Here is a 24,947-nt window from a genome sequence, read left to right as displayed (position 1 = left end):
TTAAAAATAATTAAATATTTCGTTTCCGCTCTTCTTCTTCTTCTTCTTCTTCTTCCTTCCCGAAACCTTGGATAAGTTACTCAATGTTCTATAATATCATGCCAAACTAGTTGAATTTTGTTGTTACACAATGTTCTTCGACGTCAAATTAGTTGAATTTTGTTGTTACTCAATGTTCTACGATGTCAAATAAGTTGAATTTTGTTTTTAGAAATTTTACTTCAGAGCTAGCTGCCAATTTAAAAGAACTGATGGTAGACAGCTAAGCAGAGAACTTCTCATTTCTCAAGAAGAAAAAACACGGAAAAAGAATAGAGAACTGAAGAACTTCTCCGTTGCTTCGAGGTGGTGGCATGACCATGACCATGACCATGACTTGTTTGTCTCCAATGGCTCTTGATTTCTATACCTGACCAGCATCGTAGGAATTATAATTTATAAATACGAATATAATTTTACCATTATCCTATATACATTCGCATCCGATCCGTATTCACCCTCAATGACTTTTGATTCCATTCGTATGTGACCACCATCAGCCGAAATCTGTGGATTTTAGCGAGGAATTTGTACAAGCGTATATAGCTAATGGCCGTCGCCTTTCGACCCTATAAGTGCCAACACCGCAAAATTAATTCACAATGGCCTCCCCAATTCTTCTACCTCTCTTCCTCTTCCCTTTACTCCTCCTCGTCTCTCTCTCCACAGCCGCCAACTTCACCGTCACCAACCAGTGCTCCTACACCGTCTGGGCCGCCGCCGTCCCTGGCGGTGGTCGCCAGCTCAACTCGGGCGAGTCCTGGGTCCTCAACGTCAAGGCCGGCACGACCGGAGGCCGCATCTGGGCCCGCACTGGCTGCTCCTTCAACGGAAACGGCACTGGCCAATGTCAGACCGGGGACTGCGGCGGCAAGCTCGCCTGCACCACCTACGGCATGCCGCCCAACACCCTCGCCGAGTACGCCCTCAACCAGTTCGACAACCAAGACTTCTTCGACATCTCCCTAGTCGACGGGTTCAACGTGCCGATGAACTTCCTCCCGACCTCCGGGGGATGCAGCAGCAAGGGGGTCCACTGCAGCCCCGGCGTGACGTCGCAGTGCCCCAGCGCGCTCAAAGCACCCGGGGGGTGCAACAACCCTTGCACGGTTTTCAAGACAGATGAATACTGCTGCAACTCGGGAAGCTGTGGGCCCACCAACTACTCCAAGTTCTTCAAGAATCTTTGCCCGGAGGCTTACAGCTACCCCGAGGACGACGCCACGAGCACCTTCACTTGCCCGGGGGGGACGAACTATCAAGTGGTCTTCTGCCCGTAATAACCTGGATAAAGTTTGGATTATATTAATAATATACATGCTTTCGAATAAGGTGGACGTAATCATGCAATTAGACATATATATCGTGAGTACTTTATTCATTGGGTGATTACGTGTAATAAATTGATAAACTTGATGCTTGAAATAACAGTATTTTTATTATTCGTGTTTATAACTGTGGACTCTGTCTTCCAATGGATGGATACTTTTGGATTCAAGGAAGGTAAGATAAGGAATTATTTGTGTTTGGCTTTGGAATAACAATAAATTTATTTAGTATATATATATATATATAGCGAGGGTTATACTAGTTTAGTATTTAAAGATCAGTTTATCTTAAAACTAGTTTAGTAATACTTATTATTGTCTCTCTTCTCCTTTTCCAACTAATATTTTAAATTTACCAATAAAATGTAATTACCATTTTATTATTTAAAATATATTATTTCAATTATTATTTCTATACTTTCTCTTCATCCCTAAAATGTATTTTAGTTATTTATTAAAATATCTAATAAATTTATTACTCTTTTATATCATATTAAGTATAATTATTATAGTATTATACTGGTTTATATCCTAACCCAGTATTAGTTTAAACTGATTTAGGCTGACTTATTTAAATTTTAAAATATAATACGATTTAGGAAACATTACATGATGTTTTGTTTCGTTTCTAAAACCACTTAAAGTTTTGACAAAGGGCTTTGTCAAAAACTTAAGATCCCTATCTCCCGCGACACCTATCATTCCTTCATCCAAAGACCATCCTTTGCATCAACATGACAGTTGAAGTTCATTCCAACTGTCACCCAAATGGTGCACTGCTCTATGGAGCCTGCTGAGGTTAAGGATGTCGTGGCCGTCGACGTGGTGGAGTCGAAGAATGCAGAGCAGAGCACACCGGAAGAGCGAGAAGAAAAAGTTAAGGTGACCAAGGAAGAGATCATCACTGTAGGATCCTCACCGACCTCAAAGACCACACTGTTGTGCTGAATAGGGCAGCTAAGGGAATCCCCAATCAAGCACAAACAAATCCTAATAGAATAATAAAGGATAAATGCAATCCAAATAGGAAAAATAATAAATATGATTCAAATAGTAGAGAAATCTGAAAGATTAATCTAATCACGAATAAGTAACTCTAAATACAAGTAATCACAGAGAAAAGAAAGAGAGATGTAAGATTTTATGTGATTCGACGATGTGCTTACGTCTATTAACGGTGCAAATCTCTAATTCACTATTTGAATCCAAGTACAAAGAATTATCATAACTTTAAACACTCAAGAGTACGATGATAGGTTTTTTTTTCTTCTCTCAAATATTTTCAATGGTTATTTAATTCGTAAAACTCCAATTAGGTATTTATAAGGAATGACTTGAAGGAGAAGAAAATCGCGTGCCGTTCGAACGGATGAATGGCGTTTGAACACCCATGCACAGCTAGTAACTCGTTCCACAGGCCGTTCAAAAGGGTGGACAGTGTTCGGATGATCGTGTTAGAAGTTTTGTTTATATATATTAAAAGGTTTGAGTTGACCCAGTCTGTTACTTAAATGGTTTAAAACGGGTCACCAATATAAACCCAAACATAACTTGATTATTAATTGGGTTAGACAGGTTGACCCATTTACTAAACACAAATTCAATTAGATTAAATAAAACCCTGATTAAGAGCTGAGTTATCGTGTCGAGTTAATATTTACCATCTCTATTACATTTGCTAGGCTAAAACATTACGTACGCAATCTAGGGAGATAAATACACAATGCTAGTGAGATAAATATGGAACGCTTGAAAATTAGTTTATTAATATTTGTCTTTTTTTTCATTTAATTCTACATATTTATTGCTTATAACAAAACTAAATTTTAAATATTATTATATTTTATAAAATTTATTTTACATGGATCATATATTTTTTAATTTGCAAAATGAGATTATTTATAATATTAAAATATTCACACTTTCATATTTTTATTTTAGCTTTAAAATGAGATTATTAATAATATTATATTAAAATTTCCCAAATTTCTTTAAATATATTATTTTAATGGTATATATATATATTATAAAATTCTTAATAATATAGTATTTAATTAATATAATACTTAATTACTTGATTATTAAAATAATTTTTATATGTATTAAGTACCATCAAAAATATACTATTAATAAACTAATATCTATTAAGAAACGGACTGATCTGATCTGCAAGGGTTCTGAACTCAATAAAGCTCATAACTTTCGAAAAGATCTATGAACAATCTAATTGACGGATTTTACTGAATTTTGGATATATAGTCGCTTTTGGAAAGAGCTCTAACGAATCCAAGATCACAGAATTTGGACAATTAGATTCAAGATATCGACCAAACAGTGGCTGAAGGTTAATTTGGACGATTAAATGCTAGATTTACTCCTTAGTGTGAAGGGGGAGAAATTATGATAAGAAGTTTAGGAGATAGGAGAGAGAAGTAATGAGTTATAATAAGATTTTTGCAAGAGATAAGAAATGAGTATAAATGATAATACATTTTAAGAGAAATTATAGTCAAATCAAGGGTAAATCAGTAATTGGATTACTGCGTGGTATAAAATACAATTTTGATAAATAGTCTTTATATAGTTATTTTAATATTTATTGATATTCTAAAATAAGCGGTTATATTTAAGAATAATTTTTATTATTATTCTGAAGTGAAAGAAGGTACATATCACGAAGATATCATTTTTGGATCTTTTATTAGAGATCTAAGGTTTAGACAATGGAAGTGTATGGCTATTTCCAATTGAAGATCCTACATGTAGCTGTTGAGCCATGACTTTTTTTACAACCTAAGAACTTTCTATGTCCAGAAATTAATGGTTAGGATTGAAAAACAAGGCAATCTTTCTCCATCGTTACAAATTTCCACAGCAGATTCGATAGATGATGTAAGAGCGGATCCGTCATGCTCTCATCACGCATCTATCAACATGGTAGGAGATAAGGCTAATTTGTCTCTGATCACTTCAATAGAAATAGTCACACACACACACACACACACACACAGATGGAGATAAGGCGAATATACGTGGATTTATGGTAAATTTTAGATTGAATTGAATTTACTATTTAGATTGGTTAAACAACTAAGAAAATATTTTCATTAAAATAGGTCGTAGAGGCCAACTTCGATCTAGCACATTTTATTTTTTGACGGTAATCAACTTCTTCTTCTTTCTCTCGTGCTGTTATAGATATTTTTGTTTGAGGCAATATCTCTACGTGCAATATAATTGTAATGCTAATAAATTATTATTACATAACGAAACTTAATTTATTATTATTATAGAGTTTATTTAGTTTACAAATTTATTTATAAACAATAATATATAAAGTGCATTGAATCAATTAAGAGAAATGTGGTTGAAACCCTTTATCCCGAAACCTTTGAATTTTGTGTTGTGGAGAACTTGGGGTTAATTAGAGGTGGTGTGGAATGACCTTGACTAGTTTGTCAGTTGTCACCAATGACTCTTGATATCTATACCTGACAACCATCATAGGAATTATAATTTATAGATACTTTTACTATTATCCTATATGCATTCGAATCCGATCCGTTTTCACCGTCAAATGACTGTTGATTACATTCGTATGCAACCACCATGAGCCGAAATCCGTGCATAATATAGCAAGCTAGCCTGCCTTAATAATTTAGTTAGACAAGTGCATGGGCCCTATCATTGGAAAACGTACCACAATAGGCCAAACTTCAAATTGCAATGCACTCGGGGACTAAGAAAATTCCTCCATGCACACTTATAAATAGACCCCCAATTCTTCCCCTTCCTTCGAACACTACAAGATTAATTAATTCACAATGGCCTCCCAAATTCTTCTACCTCTCTTCCTCTTCCCTTTACTCCTCCTCGTCTCTCTCTCCACCGCCGCCACTTTCACCGTCATCAACCAGTGCTCCTACACCGTCTGGGCCGCCGCCGTCCCTGGCGGTGGTCGCCAGCTCAACTCGGGCGAGACCTGGGATGTCAACGTCAACGCCGGCACGACCGGCGCCCGCATCTGGGCCCGAACCGGCTGCTCCTTCGACGGAAACGGCAACGGCCAATGTCAGACCGGCGACTGCGGCGGCAAGCTCGCCTGCACCGCCTACGGCGTGCCGCCCAACACCCTCGCCGAGTTCTCCCTCAACCAGTTCAACAACCTCGACTTCTTCGACATATCCCAAGTCGACGGGTTCAACGTGCCGATGAACTTCCTCCCGACCTCCGGGAGCTGCAGCAAGGGGCCCCACTGCAGCGCCGACGTGACGTCACAGTGCCCCAGCCAGCTCAAAGCTCCCGGGGGGTGCAACAACCCTTGCACGGTTTTCAAGACAAATGAGTACTGCTGCAACTCGGGAAGCTGTGGGCCCACCAACTACTCGATGTTCTTCAAGAATCTTTGCCCGGAGGCTTACAGCTACCCCAAGGACGACACGAGCCTCTTCACTTGCCCGGCGGGGACGAACTATCAAGTGGTCTTCTGCCCGTAATAAGCTGGATAAAGATTGGATAATATTAATTATATACTTGCTTTCGAATAAGGTGGACGTAATCATGCAATTAGACATATAATCAGTACTTTATTAATCCATTGGGTGATTACGTGTAATAAATTGATAAACTTGATGCTTGAAATATAGTATTAATTATTCGTGGTTATAACTGTGGACTCTATGATCGATGGATGAACGGATGGGATGGATGGGCTACTTCTGGATTTTACTTTTGGATTTAAGGAAGGTAAGATAAGGAATTATTTGTGTTTGGCTGTGGAATAAGAATAAATTTATTTAGTATATATACATAGCGACGGTTATATTGGTTTAATATTTAAACATTGTTCATCTTAAAACTAGTTTAGTAGTACTCATTGTCTCTCCTCTTTTTTCATCTAATATTTTAGATTTACTAACAAAACCTAATTATTATTTTATTCTTAAAAATATATTACTTCAATCATTTTCACTCTCCCTTCTCTCTTCTTCTGTTCTCATCTAATTCCTCCCTCAAATGAGTATTTTAATTATTTACTAAAAGATCTCATAACTTTATTACTTTTTTTTTGACATATTGAGTATAATTATTATAGTTTTATATCCCAACACAGTATTAGCTTAAATGGATTTAAGCTAACTTATTTAAATTTTAAAAATAAAAAAGTTTTACCGATCACACTCTATATTTTACATATTTTATAAAATCACGTATCGTCTTTAAAAATTTTATAATGTGACTCATTATTTTTTTTCTATAATTATCATTTAATACCCAACGTTATTTTGAGGGACTAACGTCGTCCAAGTTACTAAAATAACCCAATTATTTTTTTTTCATTTTTAATATCCATCCACTATCTTTCTCATCTACTTCTTCCACCATCATTGTCACCGCCAACTAGGGATGAAAACGGGTCGAATGAACTCCGAACCGACCCAACTCGGATCAGATTTGAATAAAAAAAATTTATTCGATTTGGAGAGGGATTCGAATACGGATAGAATTTTTGAAAAAAATTCAGATACGGATATCGGATATCCTTTTACCCGCATATTTTTCTAAATAATTTATCGTTTTTCTTTGCTTATTTAAATAGTAAATATTAATACTGTTACTAATAATATGTTATATATTATTTATAGAGATGAATATCTATAATTTTATATATTTGACATACAAAAAAATTATTTGTTAAAAACTCTTAATAATTTTGTATTAATTATATCTAAATAAAATATTATAATTATTTTAAATTCAATCAATATCCATTTAAGATCATTATTTATCCGAAAATAATCCGTATCTGTTTAGTTAGGATATGGTTTTAAATTTTGATATCCGTCTAATATCCGTATCGGAACTAAAAATACGAATTCGGATATGAGTTGACTACTATCCGATCCGTTTTCACCCCTACCGCCAACATATTTCCTCGTCCTCCTCCCTCCTCTTGGGAAGAGAAAAAGATAATGAAGAAGACGGATAATTTAGATATTTATAAATTATTTTATATATTATAATAGAATAGTTTTTTTTAGTACCGTCTAACTAATTGTGTTAAATGAGAATTATAAAAAAAAAAGAGTGATCGAGTTATACAATTCTTAAAAATTAAATCATAAAATAGATAAATAAAGGATGTGATTTAAAAGTCATAAAAAATAAATACTGTTTACTAAACATTACATATGTTTCGTTTCTACAACCACTTTAATTTGAACAAAGGACCTTCATTGACGAAGCCCATTTTGCACATCTATTAACCTTTCCATCTTCTCCGTCTCATCGATTACATAATTTTTGCTGCAATTATGTGGCTCTCGTTCCAGAGAGTTCGTTAAATAAGCACGCATTAGAAAGAAGAAATTACGGTTAATTTACAGAAAAAGTCTTTTAGTTTTTTAATTAACAGAAATAGGTCATTTTATTATGAAATTGTAATTTTAAGTTTTTTTTATTGATTTAGCCCTAACAAATCACAAAAAAATTATTGTGTACTAAAAAAATATCATGCATCATATATATGCATCGTCTGTATAAAATATATGTCCTAATTTTATCAATATGCATATCAAGAGTTTTTTTAAAAAAATCAAGTATCGCTCATGCAAAAGGAACACTATAATTTTTTCCTAAAAAAATGACACGCATTACATATGTAATTTATACGTATCATCTATGCAAAAAATATATATTATAATTTTAAACGACGTGCGCATCGAGATTTTAAAAAAAAAGCCACACATTACTATGTAATTTATATGCATTGTTTATAAAATTAAAAACGTTTTAATTCTTAACAATGTGCGCATTAAGATTAAACGGTTTGATTGGATTAAAGAAAAAATAAATTAGTTTAAATCAGTAAAAAACATATCTAAATTTATAAGTTCATAAAAAGAAAAGGTTTATTTTTGCAAATTGAAAAGCTAAAGTGCGTTTTTCCTGCAAATCGCCCAAGAAAAGGGCTACCTACTCATGTGTGAAAGCCATCATTGCACCTATTTTTTTTTAAAAAAAAATACAGGAAAAATTCCTGTTATGTTATGGAGAATAAGTCGAAAAGTGCAAAATTTCAATACTAAGTCGGTTTGACTACTGTGTTGCATCATTGTTTATATAGGAAAGTTTGTTTAAGAAGATTTGTTCATGTTATCTATGCTCATCTTGCATATGCGTATCGTTATGATCAATCAAGATTAATTTAATTTTGAGTGATGCATTAGAATTGATTATAATATGCTTTTGATGACTTGATTGATCTGTGTATGATTTATTTCATTTTATTGTCATATTCTATGTCTTGAATGTATTTTGAATTTCTAGAAGTGCATCTCCAAAGTCTATTGATCTTGATTGATTTCGTGTAGTTTCAAGTTTTGATCATGTTAAAGTTAATATCTTGATGTTTTTTGTGCGATTGAACGTGATAACTTGCATTTTTAAGTGGAAGATGGATTTCACTTAGGGTCTTTATGGTTTCTAGAATTTTTGGATTTTTTTTGTATTCTTTGGCCATATGTTGAATCTTGCGACTTTTTTCCTTCTCTAGAATGCCTAAAAAAGCTACAGTTACCAAGAAACCAAGGTCGCCTTCTTCACCTACCTCGACTCTGTGTTGACGATTCTTCATCGTCAGTTTCCTCCGAGTTCCTAGTCTTTGGCATTTGTGTCAAAAAGGGGGAGAGTGTCTTAGTGTCTAGGTGTCTAGGTGTGTAGTGGGAGTATGTGCATAGGGGGAGTTTATGAGAGTCTTAAGTACTTTTGAACTTTGCTTGAAGTAACTGTGAACTTTGTCTGCTTAAGTACTTTTGAATTTATGCTACATTGATAACTTATGTTTAGATTGTTTATTCATTTCAAGTTATTTTCACTTGATCTTGGATTGGTATATGTTTATTTGCAGGGCTTGATGTGCAAAATATTCTAGACTTGTTGATTGCTCAATTTGAAGTCTTTGTAATATCTTGTAACCTAGGTGTTTTTGTCACAAATTGCCAAAGGGGGAGATTGTTAGGTTTTTATTTGTTGGCAATTATGTACAAAATATTCTAAGTGTATTTTTTACATGTATATGAGCTTTACACAAGTCTAGAATATCTCTGGTCTAAAGAATTGCAAGGTTATTGGAGAAAAGCCACTGCGTTCACACAGACAGAGAGTTGCGTTCACAAACGAGTTCGAACGCGAAATCTGCGTTCACACAGACAGAGAGCCGCGTTCACAAACGCGTTCGAACACGGGCACTGCGTTTACACAGACAGAGAGCCGTGTTCACAAACGCATTCGAACGCAACCTGAAGAATTCAAGCTGTCGCGTTCGAACGCACTCGAGCCCGTTCGAACGCACCAACAAAGTTTAAAAATATTGGACTTTCATGAGTACGGATAAGATTCAGATTTGGCTCTATCTTGAAGATCATGAGTACGGATAAGATTCGGATTTGGCTCTATCTTGAAGAACATGAGTACGGATAAGACTCGGAGTTGGCTCTATCTTGAAGATCATGAGTACGGATAAGACTCGGATTTGGCTCTATCTTGAATATCATATATAAGGATTATGAAACCCTAACTCTAGGGTGGTGGAAAAAAAACATTATTGAGGGTGACTTCTTGAAGCTACATCGGTTCTTCTACCAACAAGGTTCCACTCATCTACAAGAATTTAATCTTTCGTCTTAAGGGTGATCTAGACGAAAGATCAATCTCGAGGGCTACTGAGATTGGACTTCAATCACAAGAAGCAGTGAATCGTGGGTTCTAGCGATCAAGACTGAGAGAAACAAAGTCGTTTGGATCGACGGGGTGTTTTGTGAGTCAGTCTTGTAACTGCTACTATTATAGTGATTGGTTTTGATTCGAGTTTGGATCCGTGGTTTTTTTTCCCGTTTTGGGTTTTTCCACGTTAAAATCTTGGCGTTCATCTCTACTTTCGTTTTTAATATTTCTTTCGACTTCTACTTAAGCGAACGAGAAATATCATTGCCTAGAGGTTAGATACATACGTGTGTCTAGGGATTTATTTTTTTTTAGTATTACTAATTTCTTTAGTCCCTGGTTCACTTCATATGCCAAAAGTCTTTATTTTAAAATATAATCTCTTACGTCAGAATTACAACTACACAATCAAAATAATAATATTATAAAATATAAATACTACTTATTAAAATTACATCTTATATCACACACTAACTTAATTATTTATTTACTCTTAATTTGACTACAACTTCTCTTAAATATCTTATTATAATTTATTACTCATCTCTTATCCATTTCAAAATTTTTATCATAATACTCAGCATAAATGTTAATAATTTAATATTTTAGAAAAATAATTTTAAAAAGTATTATTATTATTAAATATTATTTTAATAAATATTGATTTTATAAAATTCTTAATAATATAGTATTTAATTGATATGATATTTTTTTAGAAATTATTTTTTATATGTACTAATTACATCAAAAATATAATATTAATAAAGTAATATTTTATCAAATTAAATATTTATTCATAGATAAAATAATATATTTACTATTTAAACTATATATTAACCTAATTAAATCTTTCTTTCTTTAAACAATAAAATAACAAATTTGAAAATAAATTAATATAATATTATTAATACGTACAATTATTATGTAAAAAATATTATTTCAACTATAAAATATGTAGAATTAAATGTTAAAAAAAAAGGCAAATATTAATAAACTGATATTCTATATAATTAAAATATATTTAAATTATACAACAAATTTAATTAAGGATTGTGTATCTACTTTTCAAACATTAAATACGTAACTTTCAAGCATTGCATATCTATATTCATAAAATTGTATTATATATTTATCATCCTAGCATTGTATTATATATCTATCTTCCTATATTACATATGTGATCTCTTTGCCTTGTAATAATATATTAATTTATTTACTACTTATTCCATCAATATACTTTCAATCAAATCGAATGGTACGTTAATAATTTCTTTTTCTTTACCTTCATATTACATCACATCAAATATAATTATTATACTTTTATTCTAAATACAAATAAAAATAAAATTAGTTCTTCGTAAGATAAATTCATCATTTTGATAATAACAATTCATATTTGTCATTACTATTTCAACTCTATTTGAATAAGGCCCACCACCCGCGGTATTCATTGGATAAAGCTTAGAATATTAGTTTTGTATACTTAGAGGCTAGACCCAAAATGGTCGTAGCATTTCTTTTTACCAGACCCAAAAAGGCTACTCTAGAAGCTGAGGATGAACTTTGACCAGCTGCAGCCATTATATATATTCACCAAGAAACAAATTAAATAAGAAATAAAAGGTCTCATAACATACTTGACAATTGATCGAATTGTGTGATCGCAGCTACTAGTCTATCCCGTTTCTTGCTTTATTATAATTATAATATATATTTTCTCGCCGAGTCTGCCCTGAGGATTTCTCCGACGTCTCCCTCGTCGATGGATTCAACGTGCCGATGAACCTCCTCCCGGACACCGGGAACCGCAATACCTCCGGCGGGGATCCACTGCGCTAGCACTGAGCTAAGTAGTACGAGTCATCCTTGCATGCGTTAAGCTGGTGCACTACCTCCCTCGAAATAATTGAAGATTGTTTTAGATTTGTATGGTGACTCGATCCTTTAGCTATCTTAACATATAGTATGTTTGGAATAAGATTGATGTAATCAAACTCATGAACTTTAAGCCATTTGAGTGATTACTTCTAATAAAAGATATGATCACCTCCAAATAAGATATGGGTTGTGGACGTAGTGGTTGTAAGTTTAATAAGATTCTGGAACTGAAACGATGATCCATGAAGAGCCAGTACGCTTTCGAAAAGAGATCGATCGAAACCTTTTACATTTCCCCGGTACTCCATATATATGAATGTTACAATGGAAATATGGTGATAATGCTAAACATAGAATTCTAAAAATATGATTTTGGTTTCTTATTTGATTCTCTATTAGTGGCATAAGCTAATATTGAAAGAGTTTTGTGGATCTCTTTATCGTTATATATTGATTACACCAAGTTAAGGATAGGTTTCACTGAGGAATCCGAATGTTAGAGAAAATTTCAGTTACATAAGTTGAGACTAATTTGAACTTAATAGAAAACAACCACAGAAAATATTTTTTTATACTAACTAGTATAACTTCTCAAGACCCATGATACTCTACGATATCAATTCAGTTAGAAGATTTTTTAAATTGTACTTCAACTCTGTGCACACATGCCTGATCTCCCAGTAAAGATGAATGAAGTGGTGGTAGCAGTAGGAGAAGTTTATTGAAGTTTGGCTCAATCAAGTGTTATTAGCTTGCTATGCTAGATGCATTCAAACGGGCTCAGGAGGCATTTGAACTTGAAGACCCATGAGGATTTGCACTTAATAAGAGTTTGAATGCCCTTCAGTGTTTCGGATTTGAATTCTGTGGGTGTTCGAACGTTCTTCCGCATTCTGAATTTGAATTCGGGCCTACAAACGGGCCTAAGAATGTTCAAATGCCCTGTATGATTTTTCTGTTTAAGTTAACCCTATAAATACTGAAGTTAAGATTTTAGATCTTTTATACTTAAAAGAAAATTTAAAAGAGCTAGCCACCATTATATTGAGGGAGATTAAAATTAAAAAACTCTTTGTAACGGAGATTCGCATAGTAAAAAAAGATTACTCCGCTCATGGATATAAGCACATCTCTCTCTATTGTCTCTATTGCTTCTATTCTTGAGATTACTTATATTAAAGTGCCTAACATATGATTAAGAGTTATTTATTATTTATTTTTTTACTATTAGTATCATATTAGAGTTTTCTTCAACTTGATTGATTTTTGTTATTACTATTCCATTAGCTATATGTAGGGTGAAAATTTTGCTTCCGTTTCTATCACTCATTTGACATTTAGCACATCGCAGACATATCTTGAGATGGTGGCATGCATGACCATGACTTGTTTGTCACCAATGAGTTCTGATTTCTACGCATGACACCATCGTTTGGAAATCTTTGGATGAAGTGTGGAATTCCTACACTTTAGCATTACTAATGGTCATGGCTTTTTCTACCCTAATAAGTATAAGTTAGGCGTCAAGGCCACTAGAAGTTGTGTGGCCATTGTGGACCTTTTTCACTCAGCGTGTCATCCCCATCTATACCTCATCCATCCTAGGTGATTAATCTTTCTTTTCTTCTGTTTCCTCCTTTTTATATAATTATAATAAGAGGAGATAAAGTATCACATGTGACTAAATAATCTGATATTGATTAAGAAATTAATGAAAGTAAAGAAACGTCTACATAGAATATTACGTTCTCATATATTATCTTAGGCCTGTAGATTGTCGAGTTCTAGGGTTTACAGTAACTCTCTACCATTAAGATCAATTTCAGGGGTTATACTGTTTCTATAGAGAAATATCAACCTCTCTAAGAATAAGTGGAGATAGAAGTGATAAGTTTTGTCTTCATACGATAAATCGAGACGTATCCAAACTTGAAGACTTTAATTATTTTCTCGGCCTCCCACTCCCTTTTTCCGCGCTCAGTTCAGACCAAACCGTCCTACATGTATGATATATGATATATGAACACCTATAAATACCTCTCCTCCTTCCATTAGACGCCACAAAATTAACTCGATCACAATGGTCATGATCTCCCCAACTCTTCTACCTCTCTTCCTCTTCCCTTTACTCCTCCTCATCTCTCTCTCTACCGCTGCCACCTTCACCGTCATCAACCAGTGCTCCTACACCGTCTGGGCCGCCGCCGTCCCGGGCGGCGGCCGCCAGCTCAATGCGGGCCAGTCCTGGGTCCTCAACGTGAACGCCGGCACAACCGGCGGCCGCATCTGGGCCCGTACCGGCTGCTCCTTCGACGGAAACGGCAACGGCAAATGTCAGACCGGCGACTGCGGCGGCAAGCTCGCCTGCACCGCCTATGGTGTGCCGCCCAACACCCTCGCCGAGTACGCCCTCAACCAGTACGGCAAACAAGACTTCTTCGACATCTCCCTAGTCGACGGGTTCAACGTGCCGATGAACTTCCTCCCGACCTCCGGGGGATGCAGCAAGGGGCCCCACTGCAGCGCCGACGTGACGTCACAGTGCCCCAGCCAGCTCAAAGCTCCCGGGGGTTGCAACAATCCTTGCACGGTTTTCAAGACAAACGAGTACTGCTGCAATTCGGGAAGCTGCGGGGCCACCGACTACTCCAAGTTCTTCAAGAAACTTTGCCCGCAGGCTTATAGCTACCCCAAGGACGATGCCACGAGCATCTTCACTTGCCCGGAGGGGACGAACTATCAAGTGGTCTTCTGCCCGCACTGAGATGATCATGAAGTAGTACGCCGTAACTCATCACCGATGCATGCATTGAGCGGAATAAAGGTTGGCTAGCTTATATAATATATATATATATATATATATATATATATAGTACGTTTGGAATAAGGCCGACGTAATCATGAAATCAAACTCGTTAATACTTGTTCATTTGGTGATTACGTACGTGTAATAAGCTTGATGCATGAAAGGTATTATATAAATATATCCTTGTTTATTACAACTCTAGACTCTATGGTGGATAAATCTGGAATATTTGGGTTTGATACAAGGGACGCACGTAGTTTCCCATGCAGCTGTAGCATGCATGTAAAAGATAAGTGAAAGATCCATAAAATTAAATCTCATACATATGAGGCTAAACTCCAATAATTCCCATCTCTATAGTTATACTGGTCGATGAATCAACCGACAAACGCAGTTAATTTGTGAACACTAATTGCGCTTGGAAAGCAAAATAGTGAACAGGGGTTCCATGCATCAAATGAAGCCAATGAGTGAAATCAATAAACATATATACCGACTCATTTTTTATTCTTTTTTCTTAGGCGTATACCAACTCTAAACTCTCTTTTGATCATCTCTAATGGAGACTTGAGTAGTCATATGATAATAGTCTGTACACAGATAGATATATAGGGAGTGAAATGTCTTCTATATATTGAGTAGGCCATTGTTTCAAAGTATGTTTTCCTGCGTTTATTTGTGAAAAGCTATACATGGTAATTAGTCAAACTTTACCTAAATTGCGTCCAATTTATTACCGGCCGGTCCAAATACATTAAATTAATTAACATGGGTTTTTTTAATCATTTGAACAAAATTTCATCGGGCATTAGAGCATCTCCAACCGAGCTCCAAAACTCTAAATTTGAAACTCGGTAGAGCTCCAACCGGACTTCAAATGGGGCTCCAAATTTGGAGCCAGCTATAGTGGAGCTCTAAATTTGGAGCTCATCTAAAAATTTGGAGCCCAGCTCTAATACTATTTAATCTTTTTAAATGCCAATTTTACCTTATAAAAGTTTAATCCAAAAATTTTAATTCTGTCTGTATCATTTATTAATTAAACTGAATATATAATTAATTTTTAACAAAAATAGTACTATTGGAAAGATTTATTGAGATCCTTAAATGAGTCTAATATTAAATTTTTTTATTTTTTTTATTTTTTTTATTTTTATTTTTATTTTGTGTAATATAATTTTGATGTGTTTAATTAAAAAATTAGTAATTTAAAACTATTTCTAAAACTATTGAATATTAATCTTATTATAAAGATATTGATGAGAGTTTTCTAACCATATATTTTTTATTAAAAAATAATAATACTAAGAAGACTTATTAAATAATTTAGTATAAATATATATATATTAAATAATAAATATTGAGCCTTGGCTCTATATTTGGAGCCTCCCTACCTTAGAGATGCTCTTATCGGCTCGCAAAAATGAACCGATGGTAGAACTTTTGGCATTACATTGAGGTGACACAATGACTATGCAATATGCATGACTAACATCAAAGCAATCAACGGCCCAACTCGGGCGAGCAAACCCTGGCGCGACCATGGGCCGTATTTGGGCCACTACCAGCTAGGTAAGCTACTCATTCGATAGTAATGGCATTGGCCACTGCCTGACCGGCGACTGCAATGGCAAGCTTGCCTGCACTGCACTACCTATGGAGACCAGTTTGCCCTAGACTAATGCAATGTTCTCATTTCTTCCACATCTCCCTCATTGGCAGATTCAACGTGCCGATGAACTTCCTACCAGACTCCGGGAATTGACAAATGAGTAACGCTGCAACTTAGGAAATGAGTGTACCCAAGTTTAAATTCCGACGACACTGGTTTAACTAGAACACTATTAAGTATACACTTTTCTCTCCCAGAAAAAAATAAAACAGGGAGGCGGTGGCCCTATCAATTACGCTAACTTCTTAATAAAGAATCTTCGCCCTCAGGCATATAGCTACACTAAGGATGGCCCATTTGCACCTTCATTTGCCCCACTGCGACTTTCAAGTATCAAGTGGTCTTCTGCCCCGAGTTTGATGTGAAGTGGTGCATACAACAAGTCAATCAGGCTTGGATTCTTTCACTATTATATACTATGTACATGTGGAATAAGGTTGATGTAATCATGCAAACTGATGACCTTATTAGTTTGAGTAATTACTAATAATAAAAGTGATGCATGAAATAATATTACTGTAGATTCTACAGTGGATGGGTTATTGTTAGGATCCAATGCACCCTTAGCTTTTTTTTTTTATCACATGTTGTACAATCGAACGTCAATCGATCGTCAGAAGCAATAAAATGACGCGTAAAGATAAAGTGATTCATGCAACTAAATCACCTCGTCCTTATCTGTAAATTAACCACACCAAGAAGCAAAATGAATTGAGTTGGATGTTATGACCCATCATCGGCAACAAGAACATAAGCTCATGTAGTTGCTATTTGTTACTCCTTTCTACTTCTTATTCTTAATTCCACATGAGTAAACATCAAAATAAGAACCTTTGAATAGAGGAAAATCCAAAGAAACAGAGCCCAAGTTTGACCTGCAAGAACCCGACCATTAGATTAGGATGGAGTTGATTACAGAAGGCATCAGCCTCCAATTAAAATTTTGACGATTGACACAGCTAGAGATGCTCAAGATTTGAAGCACCAGTTTATGATCCATAGGAAGAATTGGATCATGAGATCCTGAAGATGACAACCAGCAAAACCCTAGGGAAAATCTGCGAGGCAGTAAATATAGCAGGAAAAGAAAAGGTTAAGGACAAAAGGAAAAAAGAGCTGAAACTGAAAACTTTTTACCACTATGAAGATTAGTATAGCTGTAAATCCAAATGAATTTTGCCTACACTCAGGGAACGAGATAACCGGGACTAACCTCAATGAGTAACAATCTTCTTACATTACCGTACAGGAAGACATCAAGTGCTTTTCCCTGATGTTTTTGATGGGGGCAATGTCCCAAATATGATGTCCCAAAATGACGATGTTATCCCAAAACCTTTGTTTTGAATTCTAAAGTGATGGTTCAGATGATACTTCTGAGGTACATAAAACATTAAGTTGTCAGAAGCATATATAAAATGCACGAGTCAATGATGCTAATAGGAATTTGTACCTTAAGATTTTTAGCTGGGTCATTTGATGGTTGTCCATGGTGCAGGTAGTAATGAGTGCAGTCATACATTACATAGCCCAATAGGCCACCTCCAAATAAGGCGGGAGTTGTGGAAGGAGTGGATAGAAGTCTAACCAGATTCCAGAACTGAAATGATGATCCATGAAGAGTCAGTAGGCTTTTGAAAAATCAAAACCCTTAAGATTTCCAATCATCCAAAAGAAAAGATAAAACCTGTTACTTTTCAGAAAAGGATTTATGTAGTACAGTAGCTTCTCATTCTAAATTCTAATAAGTAAAAGTTGTAGATCAGGAAGAACATTCAACATTGTATAAAACTAGTGCTCATCTTATTTAAGAAGATTTACTACCAAACATATTATATTCATTTCATGACAAGTAACAATGACAACTTAATTTTGATTCATAACAACTGTAAAATGAAGCTTACCGGCATACACAAAATGGCTGTGGCTGTTGGAGGAAAAACAAGACGGAGTCCATCCATCGGATGCTTGTGATGGCATCCATGAAGAAGATAATGTGTTGTGTTTGCCCTGCCAAATGATATTTGAAATCTTCTGAGTTAAATCTATTAGTTGAACTTTCCTGGCTCGAAAGAAATCAATTTCATGGGATCAATTGAAGATTGAGAGCAAAATTAACTTACCAATAACTTTCAGTTTTAATGTGGAAAAGAAAGCGATGCAAAGTATACTCAATCAATGTCCAAATAGATATTCCAGACAGAACCATTAGAGCTACTTCAGGAAGTGTATGGCCCATCTGGATTGACATAATCAAGCACCAACACACAAATGGCAACCATATGACTGGTATCGCCCACCATTTAGTACGTGTTAACATCTGACATTCAAAATGAAATGAATTAGGAATTTATTATTCCTACTCTATGTTGAGCGGTCTATGTTGATAACCCAGGCAGAGTAACATTACCTCCAATAAGTCATTTGCAAAAAAACGTGGACTTTCCTTGCTAACAATAGGCTGGTGAACCCATTCCTGGTAATGCTTTCCAAGATGGCCAACCTAGATGGTTTCACAAAATGGAAATTTAACAGATCAGTTAAGCAGCTTAAATTGATGGAAAGAAACAGTCTTACACAAAAATTTCAGTACTAAAATAAGTCTTTGACGCATCAATATATCATAGTCCAAAATAATTATTTAATCATTGCAATATGAATTAAATGACACAAAAAAGTAAATCATATTTAAGAAAAGGCAAGAGATCAAGTATCCCAAATTAACAGGAAATAGGATCTAGCAGAAATTTCCAGCCTTCCAGGTGTACATCTCCAACTAAGCTCTGTGCATGACATTATGGCAAAGCAAATGAGTGCACAGACCTAAAAGCTTAATTTCGCCCTCCCAAATATAATAACTTAAACAGAAAAAGTGCAAGAACAAAAGCTTATAATTTCTCCTGCTGAAATATGCAATGCTGGTTTCATGTCTAAACTTCAATACCACATGGTATCTACAGGTAGAATATTACCAAAGGAAAATTAATTTTACCTGAAAGACTAGAGGCTTATTCAAATCCACACTGAATTCCTGAACAACCATCTTTGCACTCTTCAAGCTGCTGGAAATAGGCAAAAAGAAAAAATCGTCATGCTATGCACAAGCAACACAAATATTCAAATGCAATAGTTTCACCAGAAAAAGAACCAAAATAGACAAGTAAAAAAATATGAAATAATTATTATTATAAATTACACTAGCTTCTAGATCATGCTTCCTCTCTAAAATTTCCTTGTTCTTATGTTATTATATCATGTCCTTCCACAAACAAATAAGAGACACTTAATGCTGATAACATGCAGTCAATAGCTTAAACTTTTCGATGGCATCATCAATTGCAACAGTCAATTACAATATGAATACACTTCCGAATAAGCATCTAGTGACATTAGAGAGGCACCATCCAAGAACAAAGAATCAATACAATCACCAAAATCTAACAGAAAATAATCTGTAGGGGTTCGCCTAGAGGATTGTAGACCAGAAAGAGACTATCTATAGATTTCAAGGTAAAGTAAAGAGTTATACGCTACTTTCCCCCCATCCATTTCATAAACCAAAATGGCACAAGATGGTACGGCTCTAGACCAACAAAATTCACTCGCTAATTCACATGGTCAATGATATATTAATCCTGCAACCCTGAAGAGCTCAGCAAATAACGAAGAGAAACCAAAAGCAATCCATTTCTCTACAGCAAATAAAACCTCCGGTAACTTCAATATCCAAACTTTCCGTAGGAAGCAACCAATGCAGCCATCAAAACCCATCTCGATTTCAAATCAATAAACCAAATCCGCAAACAGAACTGGATCTTGAACCAAATGCAGAAAGAAAAGGTATTGTAAAAATCCAACGATCCGGAAGTCGCGGTGCAACGAGAGAGCAAAACAAAGGCGAATCCCAACGCACCTGAGCAATGCCGCTGCTATCTCAGAAGAAAAAGCCACGGGTACCGATCCTTCTCCTCCGGAGCAAAGCGACCTCGAAGGAGAGGAGAAGGAAAAGGAGGAGGAGAGGGAAGGGAAGGAGTTATATTTCGGTAGTATTCCTATATCTTTCCGCCAATTTCTCTCGCTCTCATGGTCCAACCAGGGGGATCATTTTCCGGAATCGAATCCCCGCCGTGGAATCTCGAAGGGAATGTCCGGGTGACAGCGAAGTTATCGAATTGCCCACTAACGCCGTTACGATTAACGCTGTCATAGTAAGGAAACTTTGCACATTACACCCTGCAATTCAAGTAAGTAAATTTACGATTCTAAACCCTCTACTTTTATTATATATAAGTTTCAGGCCAATATTTCATACTAAGAAAACAGCTTAGCGAGATTAGACTAAACACCATTTGAATAGATGTCATAAAGAAGAAGGATATATTATCACTTTTGCTTAGTAACTTCATTAATGTATTTGCTAATGACATCGCGGTTGGATAATAAATAAAGGGACACTTATTTAATTGGGATATTATTAAGTTTTTATTTTTTTTTTAGCAACGACAACTATAGTCTAAGAATTAAAAATAGAAAAACCTTCTTCTCCATGTTCCTCAGGAGACTGCTTGTTTAAGATATCTTATATATATATATATTATAGAGGATAATAAGTTATTACAGATCAATTGGTACAAGTAAATTGATTGGGACTTTGGACAATTCGTTTATAATTCTCATGAATGTATTGGCATGACTTAGATTTAGGGTTCAAGTATTCAGAAATCCAACGGTCCAAAAGAAAGAAATAGAAGTACAAGAGGGACATAATTAAGAGACAAACCAAATGTAAACTAATGGCATCTCTCATGTGGTAGCTACTGATCACGCTACAAAGAGTCAGATTGATAAATGATAAGAAAATCGTACCTACTAGCTATTATTATTTACAAAAAAACTAAGTTCAAATAAGAGCATCCAATGGAAAGTCCAATCCATTCAGAGAGTGGCATGTTTCACATGTTAGACAAATAGGTACACCAAGTTTGAGATTTATTTTCACAAGGTTAATGAGGGAGATGTGGAAGATGATGCATGGCAAGCTATTTGAGATTGCATGTTGTAGTGAGAAGAGCTAAATACATTCTGGTAAGCAGAAGACCTCATTTTATCTGAACCAGTTACAGATAATTGCATAAAATTGCAACATATTCAAGTCAAGAGAGAACCACACTTTTCTTTTTTTTGCACGTAAGAAATTGCACACGAGTGCTGATTTGAGACTATAATATCTTCAAGTTGAGAAAAATCTTTATAAGAGAGGAAGCAGAGGCCAAGGAGATTCAAGTCTTCAACAAGAATACCATATCATCCTTGGTAGTAAAATCAAGGAAACTTGTATACAGAAAAAGGAAGCATTTATATCATCCTTCTTGGAAAAAAAATAAAAGAGAGGTCAGCTCATGAGATACATACTAATACAAAAGAGGCCCTTGTAAAAGAAGGGGGGGCATGCTACATTAACAATATTGAGTTCATAATACAGATGTCTCAGGCTTAATCTTAAATTAACTGGAGTATGCAATTACGCATGCATCATATAAAGTAACTACTGAGTCTAGATCAGAGTATCTGGAACCTTGTTCTTGTCACCAGGCTATCTCAATCATCTAATCTGAAGGAACCTTTTGGTATCGAGCATTTCCAATCGCCTCACCTTATACATCTTGTACAATCAAAGACTTCAACTCAAGTACACTAACTCATGGTTATGGAAGAATATGAATCATGACCATATACCCTAAATTCTTCCAAAGTGAAATACCAGATATCTTCCTGTTACAACTAATTACGCTAGTGTATGATTTGTGCTTACTGCTCTGGTGGATGGCACGATAAGTCATAAGAACAAATCATAAACATGGACTTTAAATGCATAGTGAAATTTATCCACTTAAAAGTTATCATTGCATAACAGGGAATTTTCTATGTAAAAACACCTTGAATTTGAACAGTTATTTATCATATATCTTGGTCAGAAAGTCTCAAGATGTAATAACATTCAGTAATATGTCCACGGAACAACATTATTAATACGTGAATCATCATCAGTTTGAGGTTTGAATGCGCGCTAACCAGGACCAAAGACAAACAGAAATGCATCATAAAAGATGTCAAAAGTACACTTGAATTATATTAAGAAGTAGTTGGTTCTAATTTGTCAACGGAACTGTTCATATGGGGATTGATGGGGATCAACTAGCAGCTTTTGATCCTAAATATTCGAACTTTAACTCGATTGACATTGTTGGAATAAAAAGGACAATTATAAAAGGTAGATTCTCAATGTTGTAGGAAGTTCAGAATCAACTGATACGAAGTTAGGGGAGATCAAGATTACACCTAGAAGTCGTAAGAAAAATAGTCTAACGTACTTTACCAATGCAGTTTATAAGCATATATTCCAGCAGTGGCCTATAATCTGTGGTTTATATGCCATTTGTCTTAGATCATAAGAAGACACTATAAAGACAGATAAAGTGTATAAAAATTTCCACTAGATGCAAAGATAAGAAGAAACAATATTAGTAAATTTGCTTTCACCTTTTCTTTACAAAACCTTATACATCTTCGTGGCTTGAATCACCGTCCAGGTTTGGGAACACATCAGAGCTGATGATCCAAAGGAAAAGAAAAAGAAAAGCCTCCATGACATGCAAGACTCAAAAAGCTTCAGGCAATCTATGACACCTCAAAGAGCCGAATTGAATCTCTTCATATTCCATTTCTTCCATGCAGTTTCAACCGGTTTCACAGTTATACAACTTAACATGGTAAGAGCAAGTGCCATTGCCTTCCCTCCCATGAGCCCTACAAGTATCACAACAAAGAAAAGTAACAGCCGAGATGCTCCTGTTGTGATCTCAGCTTCATGAGCATTTTCTCGATTCAATTCCACTTCCTGTTCCTCTATGTTTATCGCCACCTTGGTGGAGGCATCCAAGCTTAGCGTACCTCCATCACCACCATCTTGTACATCATCTTCTTCTCCCGTAAATGCTTCAATCTCCTCCTCTCCTTCAGCCACGGAATTACTTGAATGTAAAGAAGCCTGCTTCCCATCCTTCCCTTTTCTACTTCTGTGAAACTTCTTCGAGAAAATTTTTCTCAAAAAGTTCTTCGTCTTTGAATTATTCACATTAACCCCATCAAGGTTCCGCCTTTCCATCAGACCCTCCATCCCCTGATCAGAATCCATCGATTCTTTGACGCATTTCGCCAAACATATCGAATTCATACCGTCCGATCCCACCGAATCAACCCGGATCTCCATACCAACTTCCCTGATAGGAGAAACCCATCCCCTCCCATCTAAATTCAATACTCCAATCACTGGATTGAAGTTCCTTGTCGCTTCGGGGCACAGCTTCAGGAATCGAAGCAACGAAAGCTTCACCGAGTCGAGCAGCAAAAGGGCGAAGGCTGATAACGTGATCCCAACCACCAGCTTCTTCCTGTCAATCGCCAAGAGGACCAACGCGAAGACCTTTGCAAGCAAAATAAACTCAAATTTCAACCTAAAGTTATCTCCTTTATCCTTTTTGTCGCTAAAATTGGGAACTATAAAGCCACCATTAGCGCCGTCGCCCTCGGAAGCCGCAACGAGAGCATCCCCACCGACCGACGGAGATCGCACGGGCGCGGCGGGGCCGCCATCAGGAATCGCAGGGGAAGAAGCGGACTTCTTCTTGGTTCGGGAAGGCTTCTTGAGGCGGGCACGATTCTTGACGACGATGTCGGCGAGGGAGGTGGGGAAGCCGGTCTGAACGACGAGCGAACCAGCGCCGTCGGACCGGAGTCCAGAGACGAACCGGGTCAGTCCGGCGCCGGATCCAGCCGTCGCCTTCTTCCACGGGGTCGGCATGGTGCTGGGCCGGAGACCATAGAAAGGGATACGACCACGAAGGAAGGGAGTTAGCGTCGCTTTATTAGGGGGAGAGGCCAAACAACGCAAGGGCACTTTCGTAAATTTCTAGTTAACAGGACCGAGACCGAAGGGTCTTTCTGCAACTGGACAACTTACTTCTACTTATTCTCGTGCCAAATAAAAATGAGGTGGCAACTTTGCAAATATACTAAAACCTAGGCAGTCATATATAAAAAGCCCACGATAGTGAAGAGACCGCGAACTAAGTTCTATCGTCAATCATGTCACATAAGTTGAATCGTTGAATTAAATCGTCAAACTATTAAATAACTTTTTTTATAATAATTATTTTAAATTAGAGTTAATTTTAGAATCTCTTTGATCATAGGAAATGATACCTAAATGGACGGTGCTGATCTACTTTGATTTTTCAACTGTAGGGGTTCCGCCAAGTCTGACTGGATTTGAGCAATTGGGTTGAGTTTTGACTTGAGGATGGCATCGAATCCTCTCACGTGTAGTCTAAGTGTACGGTTTTAGAAGGAAGAGTTGTTTTTTATATGCAAGTGGATAGAATATTTATTCATGCAATATAATTTGAGTATATAGTAATAGAATTGCTTCGTGCTCAGTAGT

At 35.9% G+C, this 24,947-nt stretch overlaps 4 protein-coding genes across 10 annotated transcripts; 3 read left to right on the top strand and 1 right to left on the bottom strand.

Annotated features, from left to right (window-relative positions):
* The first annotated feature begins 598 nt into the window (after window positions 1-598).
* Window positions 599-1,499, top strand: LOC140763193 (protein P21-like). Its single transcript, XM_073101276.1, has one exon. It carries the CDS (start codon window positions 642-644, stop codon window positions 1,317-1,319), a length of 678 nt encoding a protein of 225 aa, XP_072957377.1. The 5' UTR covers window positions 599-641; the 3' UTR covers window positions 1,320-1,499.
* A 3,686-nt stretch (window positions 1,500-5,185) lies between these two features.
* On the top strand, window positions 5,186-6,083 carry LOC140763263 (protein P21-like). The gene has a single exon (XM_073101371.1). It carries the CDS (start codon window positions 5,192-5,194, stop codon window positions 5,861-5,863), a length of 672 nt encoding a protein of 223 aa, XP_072957472.1. The 5' UTR covers window positions 5,186-5,191; the 3' UTR covers window positions 5,864-6,083.
* Window positions 6,084-14,031: 7,948 nt separating this feature from the next.
* LOC140763062 (protein P21-like) lies at window positions 14,032-14,966 on the top strand. The gene has a single exon (XM_073101097.1). It carries the CDS (start codon window positions 14,050-14,052, stop codon window positions 14,731-14,733), a length of 684 nt encoding a protein of 227 aa, XP_072957198.1. The 5' UTR covers window positions 14,032-14,049; the 3' UTR covers window positions 14,734-14,966.
* Window positions 14,967-17,186: 2,220 nt separating this feature from the next.
* On the bottom strand, window positions 17,187-24,374 carry LOC140763732 (dihydroceramide fatty acyl 2-hydroxylase FAH1-like). 7 transcript variants are annotated; one of them, XM_073102056.1, is made up of 10 exons: window positions 22,988-23,130; window positions 20,361-20,680; window positions 19,440-19,509; window positions 18,858-18,950; window positions 18,571-18,767; window positions 18,352-18,457; window positions 17,901-18,047; window positions 17,661-17,823; window positions 17,433-17,505; window positions 17,187-17,322 (listed from the first exon to the last, which is right to left on the bottom strand). In XM_073102056.1, exons 3-8 carry the CDS (start codon window positions 19,488-19,490, stop codon window positions 17,704-17,706), a joined length of 714 nt encoding a protein of 237 aa, XP_072958157.1. In that variant the 5' UTR covers window positions 19,491-19,509; window positions 20,361-20,680; window positions 22,988-23,130; the 3' UTR covers window positions 17,187-17,322; window positions 17,433-17,505; window positions 17,661-17,703. The 7 variants fall into 7 exon arrangements, with proteins under 7 accessions (XP_072958157.1, XP_072958155.1, XP_072958158.1 ...); XM_073102054.1 differs by having other exon boundaries at window positions 17,187-17,505; XM_073102057.1 differs by having other exon boundaries at window positions 17,187-17,505; window positions 19,440-19,506.
* Window positions 24,375-24,947: the final 573 nt, after the last annotated feature.

This window comes from Typha angustifolia, chromosome 7 (genome assembly GCF_048772165.1).
Source record: "Typha angustifolia cultivar Huaian chromosome 7, ASM4877216v1, whole genome shotgun sequence".
NCBI classification, from domain to species: Eukaryota; Viridiplantae; Streptophyta; class Magnoliopsida; order Poales; family Typhaceae; genus Typha; species Typha angustifolia.
Note: the sequence above shows the minus strand (reverse complement) of the source record. Positions and strands in the feature narration are given on the sequence as shown.